Here is a 21,586-nt window from a genome sequence, read left to right as displayed (position 1 = left end):
TTATCATAGCTCTTGCAAGTCACCGAGAGGAAGTAATGGGGGATGGGCAGTCTGCTAAATGGAACCCTCTAAAAACGTCTAGTTTTAATAAGGAGTGACTGAACATACAACTGAAAGCAGTTTCTCAGGCAAGAATGGAGGGACAAAGCCAGTTACCAAAAAAAATGTTCAGCAATGACTGAAAGCAGACCACAAACCGGAAAGTAGAAAGATATTTAGATATGTTCACCTCCCAAAATCCGCTCTTTAAAAAGATTCTATTCAACTCAGTTGGAGGTTCACTGGATAAATATGGCGCATGGAGTAATCCTAAACCATACAGACTGGGAAGTTCCTGACTTTGTCTGTACTGAGTTACTGACTCGCAACCACAGTGGATGGTGGGGACACAGTTCTCTGGGTTAGAAAAGAGAACACAAAAGACAAGCGGCTTCCTGCACATGTGTCTCTCAGTTTGCTGTAAGTCCATTTGAGGGCAGTGGGAACTTGCTTTTGTCACTCTGATTTATTGACTCATCAATGCTACGTCACATAAAGTGGTGGATGTTAAGGTATGGGGAGTAATGGAGCTCCACTTAGAAATCTTACTCTGGCAACATATAAAATTGAATCCTGTACTGTAATCATTCCCTGCCCCATCCCCACCCGGAGACTCCTGGTTGAAATTAGTGCTCCGTACATGAGGAACCATTTGAACCATGTCAAAGTGGCCAGACTTGATACTGATGCTGGATTGTATTGTCAGACTTTTGACAAAGCGACAAATCCAAGTCCAGTCATATTCCCCCTCAATGTTGTAGAAGTTAGTAGATAATGATCAAAGGACTTTATGTTCTTAATCCCTTTGACCATTGAGTCAAATTATGCCAACTCCGTCGGCACCCAGTTGCAATTAGCTGATTGAACGGAGGCTGGGGATTGATTTGCTTACATTTGTATGGTTCCATACCCTACTATGTAATGCACTTACCAGCTGAGAAATCTGTTGGATTTGTGATCTTCCTGTCTCCGCATGATAAATTTGCTGAGTCATCAGGAAAGTCTCCAAAGTTTTCTTTTATTGCTGGTTAGAATTCGTTTTGAGAAACAAAGTGGAAGAATTTCCCTGCGGGTTTTCCCGATCAGTTAGAAAAAATATAAACAAAATAAATGGTACCCCTTAAATCAAGATAAAGTTGAATGCATATTATCTTAACATTGTAGCTGCTATGGTTAGACTCGTCATGTTATAAATGATCAGTTATTGATTTTGGCTGTGGTGACCGAGCATTTGGAAGGAAAGATGTAAACAATTCGTTCTTGAGTTTGGTGATCAATCAGGAGTATTCTATTGTAATTTAAGCATCTGTTTTGGACATTAGTATATTGTAGAAAGTTTGCACTGATTTATGTATTATTATTAACTTTGTAATCCATCTCTGCATTTTTATTGTGGTTAGCCAGAACACAAGTAAGGCCATTCATTACATTGTTCTCCCACTTGCCTCCCACAAATAATCATCCCACTGTCCTGCTGGGATGCATCTTCACAGTTATGTGGCTCTCTGACATATCTCTCTATTTTTGAAAGTGAAGTTATTCGCCTCTGGAAGGCGTTTCAGCTACGGGGAGCCTGAAGCATGACAGCTGCATCGTGGAAAAGACCAAAATCCTATTTGAGTTATTTCTTTCCCTAGCCGAACCTGAATGGCTCAGTATTATGGCAGTGATCATTTGACCCACCAAGAGTTGGGGCCATGTTTTTAAAAGATTGTTTCGGCCTGCGTGGGCAATCACTCAGCTTGAATGGAAAACAATGGAAGGATGAGGGAGATGTTCTGTTCTCCATCCTCCCCTTTTAAAAAAAATTGGTAAATCTCCCTCTTCTTCCCCCGCCAATCCATCCTGTCATTCTAGAAATTGTACCCGCGCCTCTGGGGGAGATGATGGCATGGTGGTAATGTCAACGGACTAGTCATCCAGAGGCTCAGCCTGGGATTTCAACAGCGGTGCAAATCCCACCACCGCAGCTGGTAGAATTTAAATTTAGTTAATAAATCTGAAATATAAATATGATGCTGGTCTCCGTCATGGTGACCATGAAACTAGCATTGATTGTCATAATGACACATCTGGTTCACTAGGTAGCAGGATAGCACAGTAGTTAGCACTGTGCCTTCACAGCACCAGGGTCTCGGGTTCGATTCCCCGCTGGGTCACTGTCTGTGGAGAGTCTGCACGTTCTCCCCGTGTCTGCTTGGGTCTCCTCCGGGTGCTCCGGTTTTCTCCCACAGTCCAAAGACGTGCAGGTTAGGTGGATTGGCCATGATAAATTGCCCTTAGTGACCAAAAATGGTTAGGAGGGGCTGATGGGTTACCGGGATAGGGTGGAAGTGAGGGCTTAAATCGGTCGGTGCAGACTCAATGGGCCGAATGGCCTCCTTCTGCACTGTATGTTCTATGAGACAGTAATGTCCTCTTGGGAAGGAAATCTTGCCATCCTTACCGGTCCAGCCTATACGTGACTCCAGAAGCACAGCAATGTGGGTTGATTCATAACTGCCCTCAGATCAAGGCAATTAAGAATGGGCAACGAATTCCAGCTTTGTCAGCAACACCCAGATCCCAAGAAAGAATAAAGGAAAACACCTTGTTTCCTCCTTACCCAGCCATATCGTAAAGAGTTACACCCTTTGATCGCAGGATGCTATTCTCCACAAAATTGCAATGCATTATGATTTTTTCCCCCCGTGGCTTTCTGTCGATCATGTTGATGTCTCTGGTGCCTTAAATTTTTCGTGAATTGGTGTTGCTCAGTTGGGTCTGAGCTTTTTAAAAAAAATTATTGACATTCACTTATTTTTTAAAAACTAGAACAAAACCAAAGCAGGAGTTTTAGAAAAGGCAAAAAAATGATAAATCAAATCCACAAAGTTATGGATCGAAATGGTGTAGATTTGGAGAAGAATCTTGATGCTTTTACCAAGTCCCATTTTTTAAAAAAAAAGCAATGTTGCCGACCAGCTTACAGTTTTATTTAATAAAAATCAATTGAGGAACAAATCTGTCTCCCAATTGTAAAATGATGCTGCCAGCAAAGGATGTTTTTTCTCTTTAGCGCAATTGACTTTCCTTTTGTGTGAAATATGAGGGGATTAAATATCAGTAATTTGGTTAGAAACAATTTCAAAAATTTTCAGAGTAAAAATATGACACCACCTCTCTGATGTCCAAGTAAACGTGCCAACTTGTGCTGGAATCAACCATGAAAGACCATTGGAATGATGTGCAAGTGTCTCTTTCTCCAGTTTCGGTTCTGCTGAGGGTGCTGGTTTTCATGCCACACCTCAATCATCACAGCCAACGCCCAATCTATCGTTCATCTGCCATTTCTACACATACGCTTGTGGATCAATGGCATGCTAATAATAATAATCGCTTATTGTCACAAGTTGCCTTCAATGAAGTTGCTGTGAAAAGCCCCTAGTAGCCACATTCCGGCGCCTGTTCGGGGAGGCCTGTACGGGAATTGAACCCGCGCCGCTGGCCTTGTTCTGCATTACAAGCCAGCTGTTTAGCCCACTGTGTAATATTGCTCAAGTATATTGGAAAGCTGAGAATCGTGTTAATTCAAGGTTTGTGGATAAGACATGTAGGATTGTGCTGAAAAAAAGGCTTGCATTTTATCATAACCACCTTTTAAGACCACCAGATATCCCAAATGCTTTTCAGTCGATGAGGTACTCTTGTAATGTAGGAAATACAACAGCCAATTTGCGTACACAAAGCTCCCACAAACAGCAATAGGGTGATGACCAGATAATCTATTTTGTGACCTTGATTGTGGGATAACTGTTGGCCAAGTAAGAAAGGAGAGCTGCCCTGCTGCTCTTCAGGATGACTCAGGGGATCTTTTATCACCACGCCCATGGGTAGGCAGCCAATCTTGGTTATCGTTCAACTGTGGATCATTCTCATTCCGCCCCCCACACCATTCCTCCCATTGTTTAATAGACTAGATCAGACTCAAAGGAGATGATTAGGGAGAAGGCTACTTTGGGACTGGGAGCGGTGATAGGTCGGGCCTCGTTTTGACAATCCACCAGCAGTGCAAGAACCCTTCAGTAATGCATTGGAACATCAGCACTTGTTTTCTTGTGCTCAAGTTTGGGGCTTGAACCCACAATCTGTAACCCAAGAGGTGAGAGTGTGATGCAATGAGCCACAACTGACTCCGTTATTTTACCTACAGTTTATTCCCAAAGCCGGTACAAGTATGTAGAGAATTTTATATTTTTGCGGGAGTGGATGAAATTCTGAGAGATGGCGAGTGAAATGTGAAGGACGAGAGTTTCCAGAGATCAAATTTTTTCCTTGTTGAGGCATTAGCACACCGGGCTGATATGTTATTGATGCAATCATTGAATTTAAGTCCGTATTGTCTGGTTACTGGCTATTCTTTTTATTTTATTTTAGAGTACCCAATTATTTTTTTTCAATTGAGGGGCAATTTTAGTGTGGCCAATCCACCTAGCTTGCACATTTTTGGGTTGTGGGGGTGAAACACACGCAAACACGGGGAGAATGTGCAAACTCCACACGGACAGTGACCCAGGGCCAGGATTCGAACCCGGGTCCTCAGCGCCGTAGGCAGCAATGCTAACCACTGTGCCACTGTGCTGCCCTGGTTACTGGCTATTCTTAAGACATCTCAGTACTGAACATCCAACATCACTTAAACAAGCCCAAGAAGAGAAAATCAAGACGTGCCGCACTGTTATGCTTCCTAGGAAACAAATCACTTGACAAACTGGCAGATATACATGGAATCCGAAAGGGTACTTGAGCAGAAGTAGGCGTGCAAGATTTCAAAGTGGTGGGGTGGACAGAGGCAGGGCAATGGTTTTCAGCATATCAAGGCGTTTACAAAGAGGATGAAAGTAAAAATTGAAAGATTTAACAACATCAGTGAGTGTGTGAAGGGAAATTACCAGTTTTATTTTGGGTAAAAGGACTGTGATAAATGTTAATGGATCAGTGGGTGCTGATTTTCTTTTTTCCTGAACAATGTGGAAAGGAGATGTGATGATTTGACACCAATTTATCTATTTCTGTTTTGTAAGGGGACCACTCGGTGTGGTAATGAGTTGAATAGACCACACATGCCCCACGTTTGAACCCTTTTCTGTGTGGAGATGAGAAAAACCACTCATGTTCCCACTGTTTACTCTCCAGTGACTCCTACTGGTAAATCCCCCTATGGGCAGTTCAGTCTTGCTGTTCTCTATGGTCAAATAATGAGTAGAAATTCAACATCCACATTCAAACACAAGAATGGCCACTTAGACAAGATGCTGGAGTGAACTGTCTGGAGAGATGAGAATAAGATTCTAGGCCGAGACAAAGAAGAGGGAAGCTTGCAATTCTGAATCAGAGTCACACCAGGTAAATGCCACTGAGCATTGGTACGTTGGCAGCTAAACTGGTTGACTGAGAGGACATGAAGTTTATCGATCTAATAGGTTTGAATCTTAATGTATATTCCATTTCTTACAGAGTGCGGCAGCTGCTCCAAGTCCAGTGCTTGGAAACATTCCTCCCAATGATGGGATACCAGGAGGCCCCATTCCTCCAGGCTTCTTTCAGGTACAAATGTTATCATCTTTACTTTAAAATGCTTTGACTAGTCTTTACCAGATTTACAATAAAATGTTTCAATCAATGCATGTTTACTGTTTTTATTTTGAGGGGATGTGGGTGTATGAAGAGTGGTGGTGGGCAGGGGGTTGGGGGGAGAGATTTGAAACCCCCCTTGCTTCTCATCATATTATTTTGAAATTAGTTGATTCACATGCTCCCAGTGAGATGGGGAGTCTGCCAATTGACTCTTTGCACAGAAGATGGTGACTGATGGGTTGCTGCACCATTTCATTCCACAGGTTGTGTATCATCCGCCAAATTTAAATGAAGAGGTAAAGAGTGACAGGCAAGCCCAAAATGCAAGGTCCCTTGTTATCAGTTGTGTGCATCCAGTGCACAAACCGCCGTCTACTTGCAGTTTTAAAACTGCTGCTTTTCCATTTTTTTTGCACTCCGATTCTATGTTCGAGAATCTGAAGTATTTGCCTGTCTAAAGTGCGGACGGGTTTAGATGTGCCGTCAAACTAAAGCTTAATGCACACTGGTGTCGACAAAATCAGCATCTCATGTCGGGGAAGTGACTGCCGAACCTGAGCAAGGACCCTTGAATTTCTTAGCTTCAGTTTTAAAGTGCAGTCGCTATTGAAACGTAGGGCTGTACTCTTTTTGTATGGTCAGTGCTAAAGGGTTTTGATGCACGTGGTGAAGATTTCTTTCATCGACTTTTTGTCTGTGGCTGTGTGTGAGTGTGTATTGAGCATGGCTTGTGTTGTTCTCATAAATCCTTCTGCTTATTGAAATTGTAACACACACAATTACATGAACATTGGGTATGAGAGTATTTGCCTATGTTTGCTAATCATTTTTCATGAGCTTGATTCATGAAAACTCTCATGCTTGTATTCTAATCTATATTAACTGCCAGTCCAGCAATGCCTCATTGTTAACATTGCTGCTGAATTTGTTTGATCAGTTTTTGCAAATTGTATGTTCAATTCCCTCCAAGGCCTTGCCCCTCCATGGCCTTGCCCCTCCATACCTCTACAAACTCCACCAGCCCGACAGCGCTCAAGAGATCCCACACACTCCCCATGGATGGCACGGTAGCACAGTGGGTAGCACTGTTGCTTCACAGCGCCAGAGTCCCAGTTTCGATTCCCGGCTTGGGTCACTGTCTGTGCGGAGTCCGCACGTTCTCCCTGTGTCTGTGTGGGTTTTCTCCGGGTGCTCCGGTTTCCTCCCACAAGTCATGAAATAAGTGCTTGTTAGGTGAATTGGACATTCTGAATTCTCCCTCCGAATACCCAAACAGGTGCCGGAATGTGGCGACTAGGGGCTTTTCATAGTAACTTCATTGCAGTGTTAATGTAAGCCTACTTGTGACAATAACAAAGGTTATTATTATTTTGTTTGCTCCGTCACAGGCTGCTGTGCCTTCAGCTGCAAACCCAAAGCTCGCAAATTCCTTCCCTCCAACTCCCTCTTTTCACCTCTCTGGCCCCACTGTGTGCTGCCTCCCCCCCACCCCCCCCCCCCCCCCCCCCCCCCCCCACCCACCACCCACCACCCTCTTTACCGCCCACCTTTCTGTAACACCGCCCCACATTTCTGTAACACCGCCCCACATTTCTGTAACACCGCCCCGCCACTTCTTCCTGCTTCCCTTACTTACCTGCTTCCTCCCCTTCACCTTGCCCCCTCCCCTTCACTTCGTCCGCCCCTCCCCTTCACTTCGTCCGCCCCTCCCCTTCACTTCGTCCGCCCCTCCCCTTCACTTCGTCCGCCTCTCCCCTTCACTTCGTCCGCCCCTCCCCTTCACTTCGTCCGCCCCTCCCCTTCACTTCGTCCGCCCCTCCCCTTCACTTCGTCCGCCCCTCCCCTTCACTTCGTCCGCCCCTCCCCTTCACTTTGTCCACCCCTCCCCTTCACTTCGTCCGCCCCTCCCCTTCACTTTGTCCACCCCTCCCCTTCACTTCGTCCACCCCTCCCCTTCACTTCGTCCTCCCCTTCACACTGTCCTCCCCTTCATTTCGTCCTCCCCTTCACTTCGTCCGCCCCTCCACTTCACTTCGTCCTCCCCTTCGCTTCATCCGCCCCTCCCCTTCACTTTGTCCACCCCTCCCCTTCACTTCGTCCGCCCCTCCCCTTCACTTCGTCCTCCCCTTCGCTTCGTCCGCCCCTCCCCTTCGCTTCGTCCGCCCCTCCCCTTCGCTTCGTCCACCCCTCCCCTTCACTTCGTCCACCCCTCCCCTTCACTTTGTCCACCCCTCCCCTTCACTTCGCCCACCCCTCCCCTTCACTTCGTCCTCCCCTTCGCTTCGTCCGCCCCTTCGCTTCGTCCGCCCCTCCCCTTCACTTCGTCCGCCCCTCCCCTTCGCTTCGTCCACCCCTCCCCTTCACTTCGTCCTCCCCTTCACTTCACTTCGTCTGCCCCTCCCCTTCGCCTCGCCCGCCTCCCCTTCGCTTCGTCCACGCCTCGCCCGCCTCCCCTCCCCTTCGCCTCGCCCGCCTCCCCTTTGCCTCGCCCGCCTCCCCTTTGCCTCGCCCGCCTCCCCTTCGCCTCGCCCGCCTCCCCTTCGCCTCGCCCGCCTCCCCTTCGCCTCGCCCGCCTCCCCTTCGCCTCGCCCGCCTCCCCTTCGCCTCGCCCGCCCTCCCCTTCGCCTCGCCCGCCCTCCCCTTCGCCTCGCCCGCCCTCCCCTTCGCCTCGCCCGCCTCCCCTTCGCCTCGCCCACCTCCCCTTCGCCTCGCCCGCCTCCCCTTCGCCTCGCCCACCTCCCCTTCGCCTCGCCCGCCTCCCCGCCACGTCGCCTTCGCCTCCCCTTCACCTCGCCCGCGTCCCCGCCGCCTCCCCGCCGCGTCACCTCACCTTTGCTTCACCATCCCCTTCACTTCGCCTCACCCACCTCCCCTTCACCCTCCACGAGACACCCTTGTACTTTGGATTGTGTGGATCTCAACCAACCCCCTCTTCAGCCTACAGTTCAACAACCATATGCAGTGACAGCGTTTTCTCCATTTACCTTCTTCCCACGATGCCTTGACAAGATAATCCTTTTTGCAGCTCCAGCACTCTTGCCTTTAGAAATAGATATTAGACCAGGTCTGCAAAATGCTGCTCTTGATTTCCTCTGAACCCGTACATTAGCGTTGTATTTTTTAATCAGGTTGCCAGTTTCTCTGAGGGTACTTGTTGATCACAACATCTTGCGATTTGAATTTTGCTTCAACATAATAATAATAATAATCGCTTATTGTCACAAGTAGGCTTTAATGAAGTTACTGTGAAATGCCCCCAGTCGCCACATTCCGGCATTCCGGCACCTGTTCGGGGAGGCTGGTACGGGAACTGAACCCCCGCTGCTGGCATTGTTCTGCCATTACAGGCCAGCTATTTAGCCCATTGTGCTAAACCATATCTTCAATTTAACTTAAGTGTAACCAATTTCGTGGAATGTGGCATCGTTGGCTTTTGCCAGGATTTTGACCCAGCAACAGTGAAGGAACGATGGTTTAGTTCCATGTCGGTGGTTTGGAGGGAAACTTCCAAGTGGTAGTGTTCCCATGTATCTGCTGCCCTTATCCTACTAGATAGTAAAGGTTGTGGGTTTTGAAGGTGCTGCCTCAGTAGCCTTGGTGAGTTGCTGCAGTGCATCTTGTAGATGGTGCGCACAGCTGCCACTGTGCGTCGGTGGTGGAGGGAGTGAATGTTTATGGAAAAGACGGCAATCAATGTTTTGTCCTGGGTGGTGTCAAGCTTCTTGTGTGTCATTGGAGCTGCACTCATCCAGGCAAATGGAGAGTATTCCATCACACTCCTGATTGTGCCTTGTAGATGTGGACAGGTTTGGGGAGTTGGGAGACATGTTGCTATCCACAGGATTTCTTGCCTCTGATGTGCTCTTGTATCCATTTCATTTATATGGCTGGTCCAGTTCAGTTTCTGATCAATGGTAACACCCAGGTTATTGATGGTGGGGAATTCTATGATGGCACTGCCACTGAATTTCATGGGGCGATGATTAGATTCTCTCTTGTTGGAGGTGGTCATTGTCTGGCACTTGAGTGGCTTGAAAGTTACTTGACAGCCTAAGCCTGGATATTGTCCAGGTCTTGTTCCACATGGGCATGGACTGCTTCAGTATGTGAGGAGTCATGAGGGGCAGATTTAGCTCAGTCGGCTGGTCAGCTGGTTTGTGATGCGAGGAGTCACGAATGGTGCTGAACATTGTGTAATCTTCAATCCACTTTTGGACTTTATGATTGAAGACAGGTCATTGATGAAGAAGCTGAAGATCGTTAGACCTAGGACGCTATCCTTTTTTTGTGTGTGTGAGGAGGAGGGAGGTGTGTGTGTGTGAGGGGGAGGGAGGTGTGTGTGTGAGGGGGAGGGAGGTGTGTGTGTGTGAGGGGGAGGGAGGTGTGTGTGTGTGAGGGGGAGGGAGGTGTGTGTGTGTGAGGGGGAGGGAGGTGTGTGTGTGTGAGGGGGAGGGAGGTGTGTGTGTGTGAGGGGGAGGGAGGTGTGTGTGTGTGAGGGGGAGGGAGGTGTGTGTGTGTTTGAGGGGGAGGGAGGTGTGTGTGTGTGAGGGGGAGGGAGGTGTGTGTGAGGGGGAGGGAGGTGTGTGTGTGTGAGGGGGAGGGAGGTGTGTGTGTGTGAGGGGGAGGGAGGTGTGTGTGTGTGAGGGGGAGGGAGGTGTGTGTGTGTGAGGGGGAGGGAGGTGTGTGTGTGTGAGGGGGAGGGAGGAGTGTGTGTGAGGGGGAGGGAGGAGTGTGTGTGAGGTGGAGGGAGGAGTGTGTGTGAGGGGGAGGGAGGAGTGTGTGTGGGGGGAGGGAGGTGTGAGGGGGAGGGATGTGTGTGTGTGGGGGAGGGAGGTGTGTGAGGGGGAGGGAGGTGTATGTGGGGAGGAGGGAGGTGTGTGTGAGGGGGAGGGAGGTGTGTGTGTGTGAGGGGGGAGGGAGGTGTGTGTGTGTGAGGGGGAGGGAGGGGTGTGTGAGGGGGAGGGAGGGGTGTGTGAGGGGGAGGGAGGGGTGTGTGAGGGGGGAGGGAGGGGTGTGTGAGGGGGAGGGAGGGGTGTGTGAGGGGGAGGGAGGGGTGTGTGTGAGGGGGAGGGAGGGGTGTGGTGTGAGGGGGAGGTGTGTGTGTGTGAGGGGGAGGTTGTGTGTATGTGAGGAGGAGGGAGGTGTGTGTGAGGAGGAGGGAGGTGGTGTGGGGGGAGGAGGTGGTGTGTGTGTGTGAGGGGGAGGGGTGTGTGTGTGAGGGGGAGGGGTGTGTGTGAGGGGGAGGGAGGTGTGTGTGTGAGGGGGAGGGAGGGGTGTGTGTGAGGGGGAGGGAGGGGTGTGTGTGAGGGGGAGGGAGGGGTGTGTGTGAGGAGGAGGGAGGTGTGTGTGAGGAGGAGGGAGGTGTGTGTGGGGGGAGGGAGGTGTGTGTGTGAGGGGGAGGGAGGTGTGTGTATGTGAGGGGGAGGGAGGTGTGTGTGTGGGGGGGAGGGAGGTGTGTGTGTGTGTGAGGGGGAGGGAGGGGTGTGTGTGAGGGGGGGAGGTGTGTGTGTGAGGGGGAGGCAGGGTGTGTGTGAGGGGGAGGGAGGGGTGTGTGTGTGAGGAGGGGTGGGTGAGGGGGGTTGTGTGAGGGGGAGGGTGTTGTGTGATGGGGAGGGAGGGTGTGGTTGAGGAGGTAGGGAGGTGTGTGTGTGTGAGGAGGAGGGAGGTGTGTGTGGGGGGGGGGGAGGTGTGTGTGTGTGAGGGGGAGGGAGGTGTGGTGTGTGTGAGGGGGAGGGAGGTGTGGTGTGTGAGGGGGAGGGAGGGTGTGTGTGTGTGAGGGGAGGGAGGTGTGTGTGTGTAGGGGGAGGAGGTGTGTGTGTGAGGGGGGAGGGAGGGTGTGTGTGTGAGGGGGAGGGAGGGGTGTGTGTGAGGGGGAGGGAGGGGTGTGTGTGAGGGGGAGGAGGTGTGTGTGTGCAGCAGAGGGAGTGTGTGTGTGTGAGGGGAGGGAGGTGTGTGTGGGGGGGGAGGAGTGTGTGTGAGGGGGAGGGAGGTGTGTGTGTGTGAGGGGGAGGGAGGTGGGTGTGTGTGAGGGGGAGGGAGTGTGTGTGTGTGTGAGGGGGAGGGAGGGTGTGTGTGAGGGGGAGGAGGGGTGTGTGTGAGGGGGAGGGAGGGTGTGTGTGTGTGAGGGGGAGGGAGGGGTGTGTGTGAGGGGGAGGGAGGGGTGTGTGTGAGGGGGAGGGAGGGTGTGTGTGAGGGGGAGGGAGGGGTGTGTGTGAGGGGGGGGAGGGTGTGAGGGGGAGGGAGGTGTGGTGTGAGGGGGAGGGAGGTGTGTGTGTGTGAGGGGAGGGAGGTGGTGTGTGAGGGGAGGGAGGGGTGTGGTGAGGGGGGAGGGAGGTGTGTGTGTGTGTGGGGGGAGGGAGGTGTGTGTGTGGGGGAGGGAGGGTGTGTGTGTGTGGGGGAGGGAGGTGTGTGTGTGGGGGGGAGGGAGGGTGTGGGGGGGAGGGGAGGCGTGTGTGGGGGGGAGGGAGGCGTGTGGGGGGGAGGGAGGCTGTGTGTGGAGGGGAGGAGGGGTGTGTGTGGGGGGAGGGAGGAGGTTGGTTGTTTTTGTGTGAGGGGAGGGAGGGTGTGTGTGAGGGGGAGGGAGGAGGTGTGTGTGAGGGGGAGGGAGGAGTGTGTGTGTGAGGGGGAGGGAGGGTGTGTGTGAGGGGACGTGTGTGTGTGAGGGGACGTGTGTGTGTGAGGGGACGTGTGTGTGTGAGGGGAGGGAGTGTTGTGTGTGAGGGGGAGGGAGGTGTGTGTGGTGAGGGGGGAGGAGGTGTGTGGGTGTGGGGGGAGGGGGGTTGGGGGTGTGGGGGAGGGAGGTGTGTGTGTGTGTGGGGTGAGGAGGTGTTGTGTGTGGGGGGAGGAGGTGTGTGTGAGGGGAGGAGGGTGTGTGTGAGGGGGAGGGAGGGTGTGTGGGGGGGGAGGGAGGTGTGTGGGGGGAGGGGAGGTGTGTGTGGGGGAGGGGAGGTGTGTGTGTGTGGGGGGGAGGGAGGCGTGTGTGGGGGGGAGGGAGGCGTGTGTGTGTGAGGGGGAGGGAGGTGTGTGTGTGCGGGGGAGGGAGGAGTGTGTGTGAGGGGGAGGGATGTATGTGTGAGGGGGGAGGGATGTGTATGTGAGGGGGGAGGGAGGTGTGTGAGGGGGATGGAGGTGTGTGTGCGGGGGAGGGAGGTGTGTGTGAGGGGAGGGAGGTGTGTGTGCGGGGGAGGGAGGAGTGTGTGTGGGGGTAGGGATGGTGTGTATGTGTTGAGGGGATGGAGGTATGTGTGTGAGGGGGATGGAGGTAGTGTGAGGGGGAGGGATGTGTGTGTGTGTGAGGGGGAGGGAGGTGTAGGTGTGTGAGGGGGAGGGATGTGTGGTGTGATGAGGGGAGGGAGGTGGTGTGTGTTGTGGGGGGGAGGTGTGTATGTTTGTGGGAGGGGGAGGGAGGGGTGGTGTGTGTGAGGGGGAGGGGTTGTGTGTGTGAGGGGGAGGGGTGTGTGTGTGAGGGGGAGGGATGTGTGTGTGAGGGGGAGGGAGGTGTGTGTGTGTGTGAGGGGGATGGAGGGTATGTGTGTGAGGGGGATGGAGGTGTATGTGTGTGAGGGGGAGGGAGGTGTATGTGTGTGAGGGGGAGGGATGTGTATGTGTGTGAGGGGGGAGGGAGGTGTATGTGTGTGCGGGGGAGGGAGGTGTGTGTGTGAGGGGGAGGGAGGTGTGTGCTAGAGGGGAGGGGCGTGTGTGTGTGGGGGGAGGTGTGTATGTGTGGGAGGGGGAGGGGTGTGAGGGGGAGGGAGGTGTGTGTGAGGGGGAGGGAGGTGTGTGTGTGAGGGGGAGGGAGGTGTGTGTGTAAGGGGGATGGGTGTGTGAGGGGGAGGGAGGTGTGTGTGTGAGGGGGAGGGAGTGTGTGTGAGGGGGAGGGAGTGTGTGTGAGGGGGAGGGAGGTGTGTGTGAGGGGGAGGGAGGGTGTTGTGGGGGGGAGGGGTGGTGTTGTGTGTGTGAGGGGGAGGGAGCTGTGTGAGGGGAGGGAGGGAGGTGTGTGTGTGTGTGTGAGGGGGAGGGAGGTGTGTGTGTGTTAGGGGGAGGGAGGTGTGTGTGTGAGAAGGGGGAGGGATGTGGTGTGGTGGTGAGAGGGGAGGGAGGTGTGTGTGTGGGGGGGGAGGGGGTGTGAGGGGGAGGGAGATGGGTGAGTGAGGGGGAGGGAGGTGTGAGGGGGAGGGAGGGGTGTGTGTGTGTTTTCCTGAGGAACTCCTGCTGTGCTGGAATTGAGATGATTGACCTCCAACAACCACAACCTTCTCCCTTCTCTCAATGACCAGATTTTTAGCTTATTTTGCATTGAAATAAATCCCTCGTTCCTTTTCTGGTTTGCTGGAAGCTTCACCAACCCAAATTTGTTTGGTTCTGGAACCCACAATCCTATCCTGAGTTGTCAGACTGTGATATCTTTGCCGGGTCAAAGTAGTATCTTGTATTATGTTTAGACCCAAGTGAAAACTGATGTAATGCAGTTTGGCTTATATGCACAAATGGTCAGAAGAAGAGGCATTACAGTTCCCTAACTTCTGCAAAACATACTCTCGAGCCTGGCTCCTCCCCTCACCATCATGTCCCAACCCCCATCACTTGACCTTGTGCTTGGCCTTCTCTTATTTAAACCGGCCTATTTGACCAAGGTTTTGTCTCCTGCCATAATATCTCTTAATGAGGCTGTATCAAGTTTCGTTAATCACCCCTCTGAAGCATCTTGGGATGTTATGCCATGTTGAACATGCTATATAAATGCAAGTTATTTTGTCTTGTATGTGTTCATCTGTAATCGATATTTCCTGCTGTAGAATGGGTTGCGTTTTTAAAGCTAGTTCGGGGGTGTTGCGTTTTGTCAAGTTTAGTGGGTGGAACTGCCTGGTGTGACTAAGCCAATAACATCAGGAGAATTCCAGATTGGATCTTTAAACTGTTGACTATTCTTAACTGAATGACGGTACAAGTGCTATAATTGATAGATGCACCCTTGTGGTATGGCGAGGAATTGGCTGTCCAAGGACACCTCATGGGAAATTTGCATGTGCAGATGACCATATTGGATACTTGGCCTCAACCGTTGTGCCCTCTGTCGGTGAATTGCAGACAGCTCCGTTCTGAGAGCACAGATGTGATGATGGAGATCAGCACATGGCTGTCCATCCATCAACCAGCAACTCAAAATCATAGAATCCTGCACATTGTGCCTGTGCTGGCTCTTTGAAAGCACTATCCAACTAGTCTAACTCCCCAGTTCTTTTCCCAGAGCAGAATTCCTTCCATTCCAAGTATATAATTCCCTTTTGAAAATTGCAATGAAACCTGCCTCCACCACCCTTTTTAAGCAGTGCGTTCAAAATTGTCCTCGCGTTGCTTAAAAAAATTCACCTGGTTCTTTTACCAAATATCTGGTTACTAACCCTTCTGCAAGTGGAAACATTTTCTCCCATTTACTCTCATCAAAACACTTAATAAATTTGAACACCTCTTTAAGTCTCCCCATAACTTTTATTGCTTTAAGCAGAAGAAGAAGAATTGCAGCCTCTCTGATCCTTCCACATAAAGTCCCTCATTCCTGTTATTCTGGATTCTGGCAAATTTTCTAAGCGCCCTCACCGAGGCCTTGTTACCTTGGAACAAAGAGAGAGAAAATTAGGAACATGAAATGATTTGTGAACAATATTACATCACCTTGTGTAGACTGGGTTGCGTTTTTAAAGCTATTCCCCCCCCCCCCCCCCCCCTCTCAAATTGGAAATTTTAATTAGTCTCTTGTACAGCTTTTAGCTATGTTCTTTATCACGACTGAATGACGTTTGAAGGAATAGATGCTGCTTGTTGTGATAGGCATCATGTTGGAATCTCAGGAGGATTTTATAACAAACACGCAGTCAACTCACCAGAGAGCAGGCTTAATAGGGCCACATAATGGAAAAGGAAAAATGACATTCAGCACAAAGCCAGCAGGCAGATGTGTTAATTATGCAAGCACAGGAAATATGTAAATTGGTATTAATCTCGCACAGGGTAAAAAATTCCACTAGTCCCAGACCGGGACTAGCAGAAATTATTCCTCAAACTTTAAACCAGTGGATGTACAAGAGAAACCGAAACTAGAGAAGGAATAAAACATTCTCTAGTATCCAAACTACATCGGAAACATGGTGCCATACCGTGGACAACATTATTATTCTAACAGTGGCGACACTCCAGAGCTATTTAATTGGCGTAAGGCACATCAGAACAACCCGAGTCCATGAAAGACACTATACGAATGCTAAATATTTTAGTCATTCTTAAGAGTTGTCGGTGATAAATTAACATATGGATTTTGCGTAGACTTGAGTGTGAATTTACAATCCTATATTTGTGCTCCTAGACAAAGCGTACTTGGGGATGATATTGTTCAGTGTTGATGTGGAGGGGGAAAGGTAAAAAAGATGGTTTCCTAGTTGCAATTTTGGTCTTAAAGGTATTTATTTCTTCTAAGGAGGGAACATTTAGTTACTCCCTGGCCATTGCTCGATGCTTTTCTGAAGGCCTGTGAGCCAAGAGCATATACCTGTGCTCACATGTGGGGAAGTGCTTAAAGGGTGACTGTGAGAAAGTAGTTTTTCAGGTGAATGCAATCTTATTCATTTTCCCTGCATGGCAAACAAACAATGTAATTTTAATTACTGCCACCTCTAGAGGTGCTGACCCGAGCTGGACGTTGACGGGTACAGGTAGTTCCTACATATGAGCTTGGGTGATGAAAGTTGGCAAGCTATTCCGCAATGGCAAGGTATAGTAAACCGTGCCCTTTTTTTCTCTAATATAATTAAACATCTTAAGTCTGCACATTTTCCATTATAGGTTCCTGTGTCAATATTTATAATGGTAACTGCTTGTGTAAGCTGCTTGTGTAAACTTGTGTTGTAATTGCACCCTCCTACCAGTGGAGATAGAACATAGAACAGTACAGCACAGAACAGGCCTTTCGGCCCTCGATGTTGTGCCGAGCAATGATCACCCTACTCAAGCCAACGTATCCACCCTATACCAGTAACTCAACAACCCCCCCCCCCCATTAACCTTATTTTTTAGGACACTAAGGGCAATTTAGCATGGCCAATCCACCTAACCCGCACATCTTTGGACTGTGGGAGGAATCACTATTAAGTGTAGTTAATGGTTGCAAAGTTTACATAGGTTATTCTCATTATAACGACACGCATAAGAATTTATGTTGGAGATTTTTTTTTAAAGGGCAGAATATATGGATTTAAATGGAGGATTGAATTAGGTGTGAATGTCCTGTCCAATTTTCCCCCACCCTAGCATAACTCTCCTTCACCTTGAGAAAATGTCTAGTCTTGGTTCCTTCTGTGCAGCATCTCCCACAGATTGACGAGTGTAGACTCTCATCCTAGCAATAGTGATTGGATAGTGGTAAGGATGGGCACCTCGCTGACTTAATCACTGGACCAATATGGGTTTTGAATTGGAGTTCCTTTTTCAGGAATTGATCTTTATTGATTTATGAGTATCTTTGATATCACGCACCAAATTTTGGCTGTTGTGATCACTTGTGGGTTAGCTCCTCAGCACTTCAAAACTCTGGAATTTGCAATAATTGCTCCTCCTCTGATGTCAGTGACTTGTGCTGTGGTGGGTGCACTGTTGGTTGTTCAGCAACATGTCACTCATTATTTGCCAGTCTTCATTGGTGAGCCCAGATAGTCAGCTTGGCAGGTTCTTCATCCATGTGAGGGTACTGCAGGCAATTTGCTCTGCAGGTGATATATTTGACAGACACACCCTCCAACAGCATCACCAGTCAGTGGCTGGAAGTGGAATCCCTGACTGAGCTCCCCCTGCCCAAAAGGAAGTGTGGACTCTTCAGGTCAACTGCAGTCCCCCGACACTGAACTGTTGTGGTGCTTATTTTCCAAATTGTCAAGGTAAATGTGGTTGCTTTCTCTTGCGCGCATTCCCGTCTGAAATAGAATTCCTTATGAACCAAAGACTTATCAAATGTTTGTGGTTTAGTTTTCATTTATAATTCATGGAAGATTTATATCTGTTCTGCTGTAAATTGGAAACTTTTAGGCTGCAGCAATCAGGTTTTCTTCTCTATGAAAACTAGCCATGTAGAGTTCGAACCTCCACTGATGAAATGGAAAGTTGCTCATAAATCAATGTCCACTGCTGTGTTTGCTATGCATCAGCAGTTAGTCTGCAGCATGTTGAATAACAAAGCAGCACGGCTCATGTGCCAACATTGCCCCCTAGTGCTTTCTTTGTGCATTACTAAGAAGTGAACAATAGATACATTATCTAAATTTGGGCAGATGCAAAGGGTATTTGCACCAAACTGGATGCAGGTGGAATTTCAAAATGATGCCTGTGGAATGAGGTGTTTGATGCAATACTTGGTGGTATACACATTGCATGCATTAGACGAAGGGTCATTGAAACTACTTGACTATTCAGTTGTTAGCTCATCAAGATTTATTGTTCCCCTGCCACGCACATGCCTGCACTTTTTATTAATGCGACTCTTGTGTCTGTGACTATGTATTTGTGTGTATATATGGTTTGCAGTTGCTGCAAAATGAATCATAGAGCACACTGGTTCAGAATACGCTGATGCTGGTTATTGCCGTCAGTGGCTCTGATTTGAAACTGCTTGGACAGAATTTCTGCAGGAGTACACACTGCAATGCCATTTAATAAATAAAATAAATTAAAACCACCATATGCAATTCCATACTGCTTCATCCATATCTGATTATTTTAAGACTCTTCCCACCTTCCACTATAGAGTATTACTTAAACATGAACAGGAGCTTATGTAAGCATGAACCTATTTTGATATTGGCTATACTTAGGGACACTTTCCCCTGACCCGAGATCATACTTTTACTGTAACACACTTCACAAAGCTGACACTGATGTTAAAATTGAATTATTACTGCAAGTACAGGGCTACTATGTGTGCGTTGTGTTGTTCGTTGGATGCAGGGCTGTGTCTACATTGTCTGTGCTGATGGTCCATGCGCAGGGCTGCATGTACATTGTGCTGCATGTTAGATTCTGTGTATGTTGTACTGTGTGCCCCAGCATGGGCCAGATTGTGCTGTACTTTGTTTGAAATTAGAGTGCGAGCTGATTTCAAAATGGTCTGAGGTAATGTAACCAATTCCAGCTATCCTCCCCGTCCATCACTTGTCTTGGTTAAAATGTTTTTCTAAACATATTTCTGACATTCTCCCCACATTCCAATATTCAAAACTGGAGGGCTAGCTTAACTTGTAAAAACATGGATAAAATTTTTTAAAAAAGAAACAAATTGTCTTTAATTTTTGAACTCTTTGAATATTTCCGTAATATGAAACCCAATTGCATTCCTTCAAAAATCTGCTTGTCTCGCATGCATCCTGTTTCTCAGTTGCTATAAGAATATTGAGGTGGAGTGCGCAGTGTGTTTAAATACAGCGTCTCTAGGGAGGCTGGGAGGAAGTGGACAGCTATGGTTTTTAAAAATGCTTTTGTTATGCAGACAGCTAGGCCTTCCCAACCTTGCATAATGAGTTGGCTGGAATGTGATGTTTGTTGAAGTGTTTACAATGATGCTACATCTGCAGTTACGTTATCCAGAAAGTATCTGTCAGAAGCATTAGTGCAAGAGGTCGCAATAGCCGTGAGGTTTTGGTTCACATCTGAGAAATTGCTGCCAATTGGGATGCTTTGCAAGATCTTGGATTTTCTGGGAGTGTCTTACCAGTTTCTCAAGTGCTTGCAGCAGATGCATTATTGTTACAGTAGCTCTGCAGAAAAGCCTCCAGTTTATCAGAGCTGCCAGTCATTTAACCCCTATTGAATGGGAGCATAACCAGAGATTCTGTAGACATGGGGGAAATTTATTTGCAATCTGAATATCTTGGAGAGTATCGGGAAAAAGTATTCTGTTTGAGCTTTGAAGTGGAACACATTTCAAGTAAAATATAGCTCAAACTTGTCTATTCTGGTGGAATGATAGCTTATATTAAAATAAATTAACTTTTTATATTGATGTTTCTACTTTGGTGAGTTTTCCATTCACCAGCTCCCATTCTGTGGAAATTCTTCACCACCTTCTGTTCATTCAAAGAGTGGGCATCTTCCCTTTACATTATGTTAGGTAAGATTGGCTTATTCAAAGCTACAATCAATTTTTAAAAAGCACTACCCAAATGGCTCAGTGAGTAAATGCACCAAATTTTGTGTTAGTGAGGCTGAGGCAGGCAGATCAGGAAAGTACGAGGTTCTATTTCAAGTCTGTGCTGGCTCAGTTAAACTCAACTCAGTAGTTGTCGTGTTACTATGGACTACACTGGACTAGGTAAGGGGGACAAAAATCAGGCTTTTGCTTCCAGAACTGTGAACATGTCTGTGCTAGTTTCTTTGTCCAGCTCTGTCTGAGGTTGAATAGCATGTCAGGTTTATGTGAAGTGCTCCATGGAATTCTGTCCCAGGAGAAACCTGTACCTTCAGGAGAGGTAAAAAGAAACATGTTTTCTTTAGGCAGCTAATTATCAGAGCACTCCTAACTAAAATAAGTTGAAACAGTGCAGTTTTAATGTGATTGTTGAGAGTGATGGAAGTCTGCAATCCAGTGACTGCTCCCATTTCCTCAGTTTGTGACTTTTAACCCTCCAATTTAAATGCGTTGACCTTCCAGAATTAAATCTGTTCTTGAATAAAAGAATGTGGTGGAACATGTTTCAATGTGAAGTACTTGTGGGTTTGCACAAACTGAAAGCAAACTGAGCTTCGTCTGCAAGTTGAGGAGTATTATTCTCTGTGAGAAAGACGGTCTTTTTTCCCTCTCCCTTCTGTTTTACGCAGCTTAAGATGTAAAATTCAAATCACAGAATTTATAAAATTGCAGAACTGCCAGTGAGTGCAGCGACTTACTATGAAGCTGCTTCTTGTAAATCTAGAAATGAAAGTGGTTGGCTCAGTCTCAAACTAATTGGTCCAAAAGCTTTATTTACTGTGTTTCACCATGAATCTTTTAATGAAATGATGAGATGTAAATTCTGTAGTGTGCTCCGTTCTCACCAACACAAAAGAACTACAGGTGCAAATGCATTCCAGCTTCATTAACTTCCACTCCCTTTTAATTTGCGTAATTTCATTTTCTCTCTTGCTCGTTGCTGTTAATTAGGGCATCCTCTAATCAGTACTATTTATCACAGTGGTACTCATGTTTGGTAAAGCTGCTTTGCAGAAATGCTAAATGGCTAATTAATGTCTGTTAATTAAGAAAATTGCTCGTGGTAACAAACTACATTGTCGCTGGCAGCAGCCTAGAGACTAACACTTGTTGAAAGCACAAACATGGCAGGTCTGCAACAGCTGTTACACATCTTAAAAAGAATCTTTTTTTTTGAGTGGCTCTGCAGTTCTCTGAGCAGCCTGCAACTTGATGCACTGACGCTGTAACCCCCCTCCTCTGCTCTCTAACCTCTCGCAGGGACCCCCAGGTTCTCAGCCCTCGCCACATACACAGCCGCCTCCTCACAATCCTAACAACATGATGGGACCCCACAATCAGGTAATGAGCTGGTGCAATTGCTTGGGTTCTTCCATTCAAAAGGGGCAAGAGTTTCTACATTTGACTAATGATTTGACTTTGCTTGCTGCTGTCTTGCGTACGAGACTCCTGATCAGGTTGTCCTCAGAAGTGAAACTTCCATTCAAGGTTCTTCTAAATTTGATGGATTTTGTTTTTGCTTCTGTCAGTTCACAGGTCACACTTTTTTTTTTACAATCCGGTTTTCTTCCCCACTATTCTAGTGCCCTCTCCTAAAGACATGTTGGATATAGTTCCGTAGTGTTGGCTGCCTCTGATAATGTGCTCAAGTGGCCATTCTGATCTTTGTTGAACGTGAGGAGGGTTTGCCTCTGAGAGGCATCGCTA

General features: G+C 48.3%; 1 protein-coding gene across 8 annotated transcripts in view; it reads left to right on the top strand.

Moving 5' to 3' along the window:
* The window catches only part of ssbp3a (single stranded DNA binding protein 3a), a 273,293-nt gene that overhangs the window by 210,880 nt on the left and 40,827 nt on the right, over window positions 1-21,586 (top strand). For 4 of the 8 annotated variants that reach the window (XM_038794723.1, XM_038794728.1, XM_038794721.1 and 1 more), the window contains exons 5-6: window positions 5,536-5,625; window positions 21,140-21,220. In XM_038794723.1, the coding sequence (XP_038650651.1) occupies window positions 5,536-5,625; window positions 21,140-21,220 (171 nt within the window). The remainder of the gene's footprint in view (window positions 1-5,535; window positions 5,626-21,139; window positions 21,221-21,586) is intronic. The other 4 variants (XM_038794726.1, XM_038794729.1, XM_038794725.1 and 1 more) reach the window with 1 other exon arrangement.

This window comes from Scyliorhinus canicula, chromosome 4 (assembly GCF_902713615.1).
Source record: "Scyliorhinus canicula chromosome 4, sScyCan1.1, whole genome shotgun sequence".
In the NCBI taxonomy this organism is placed as follows: Eukaryota; Metazoa; Chordata; class Chondrichthyes; order Carcharhiniformes; family Scyliorhinidae; genus Scyliorhinus; species Scyliorhinus canicula.
This window is presented reverse-complemented; position numbering and strand designations above follow the sequence as displayed.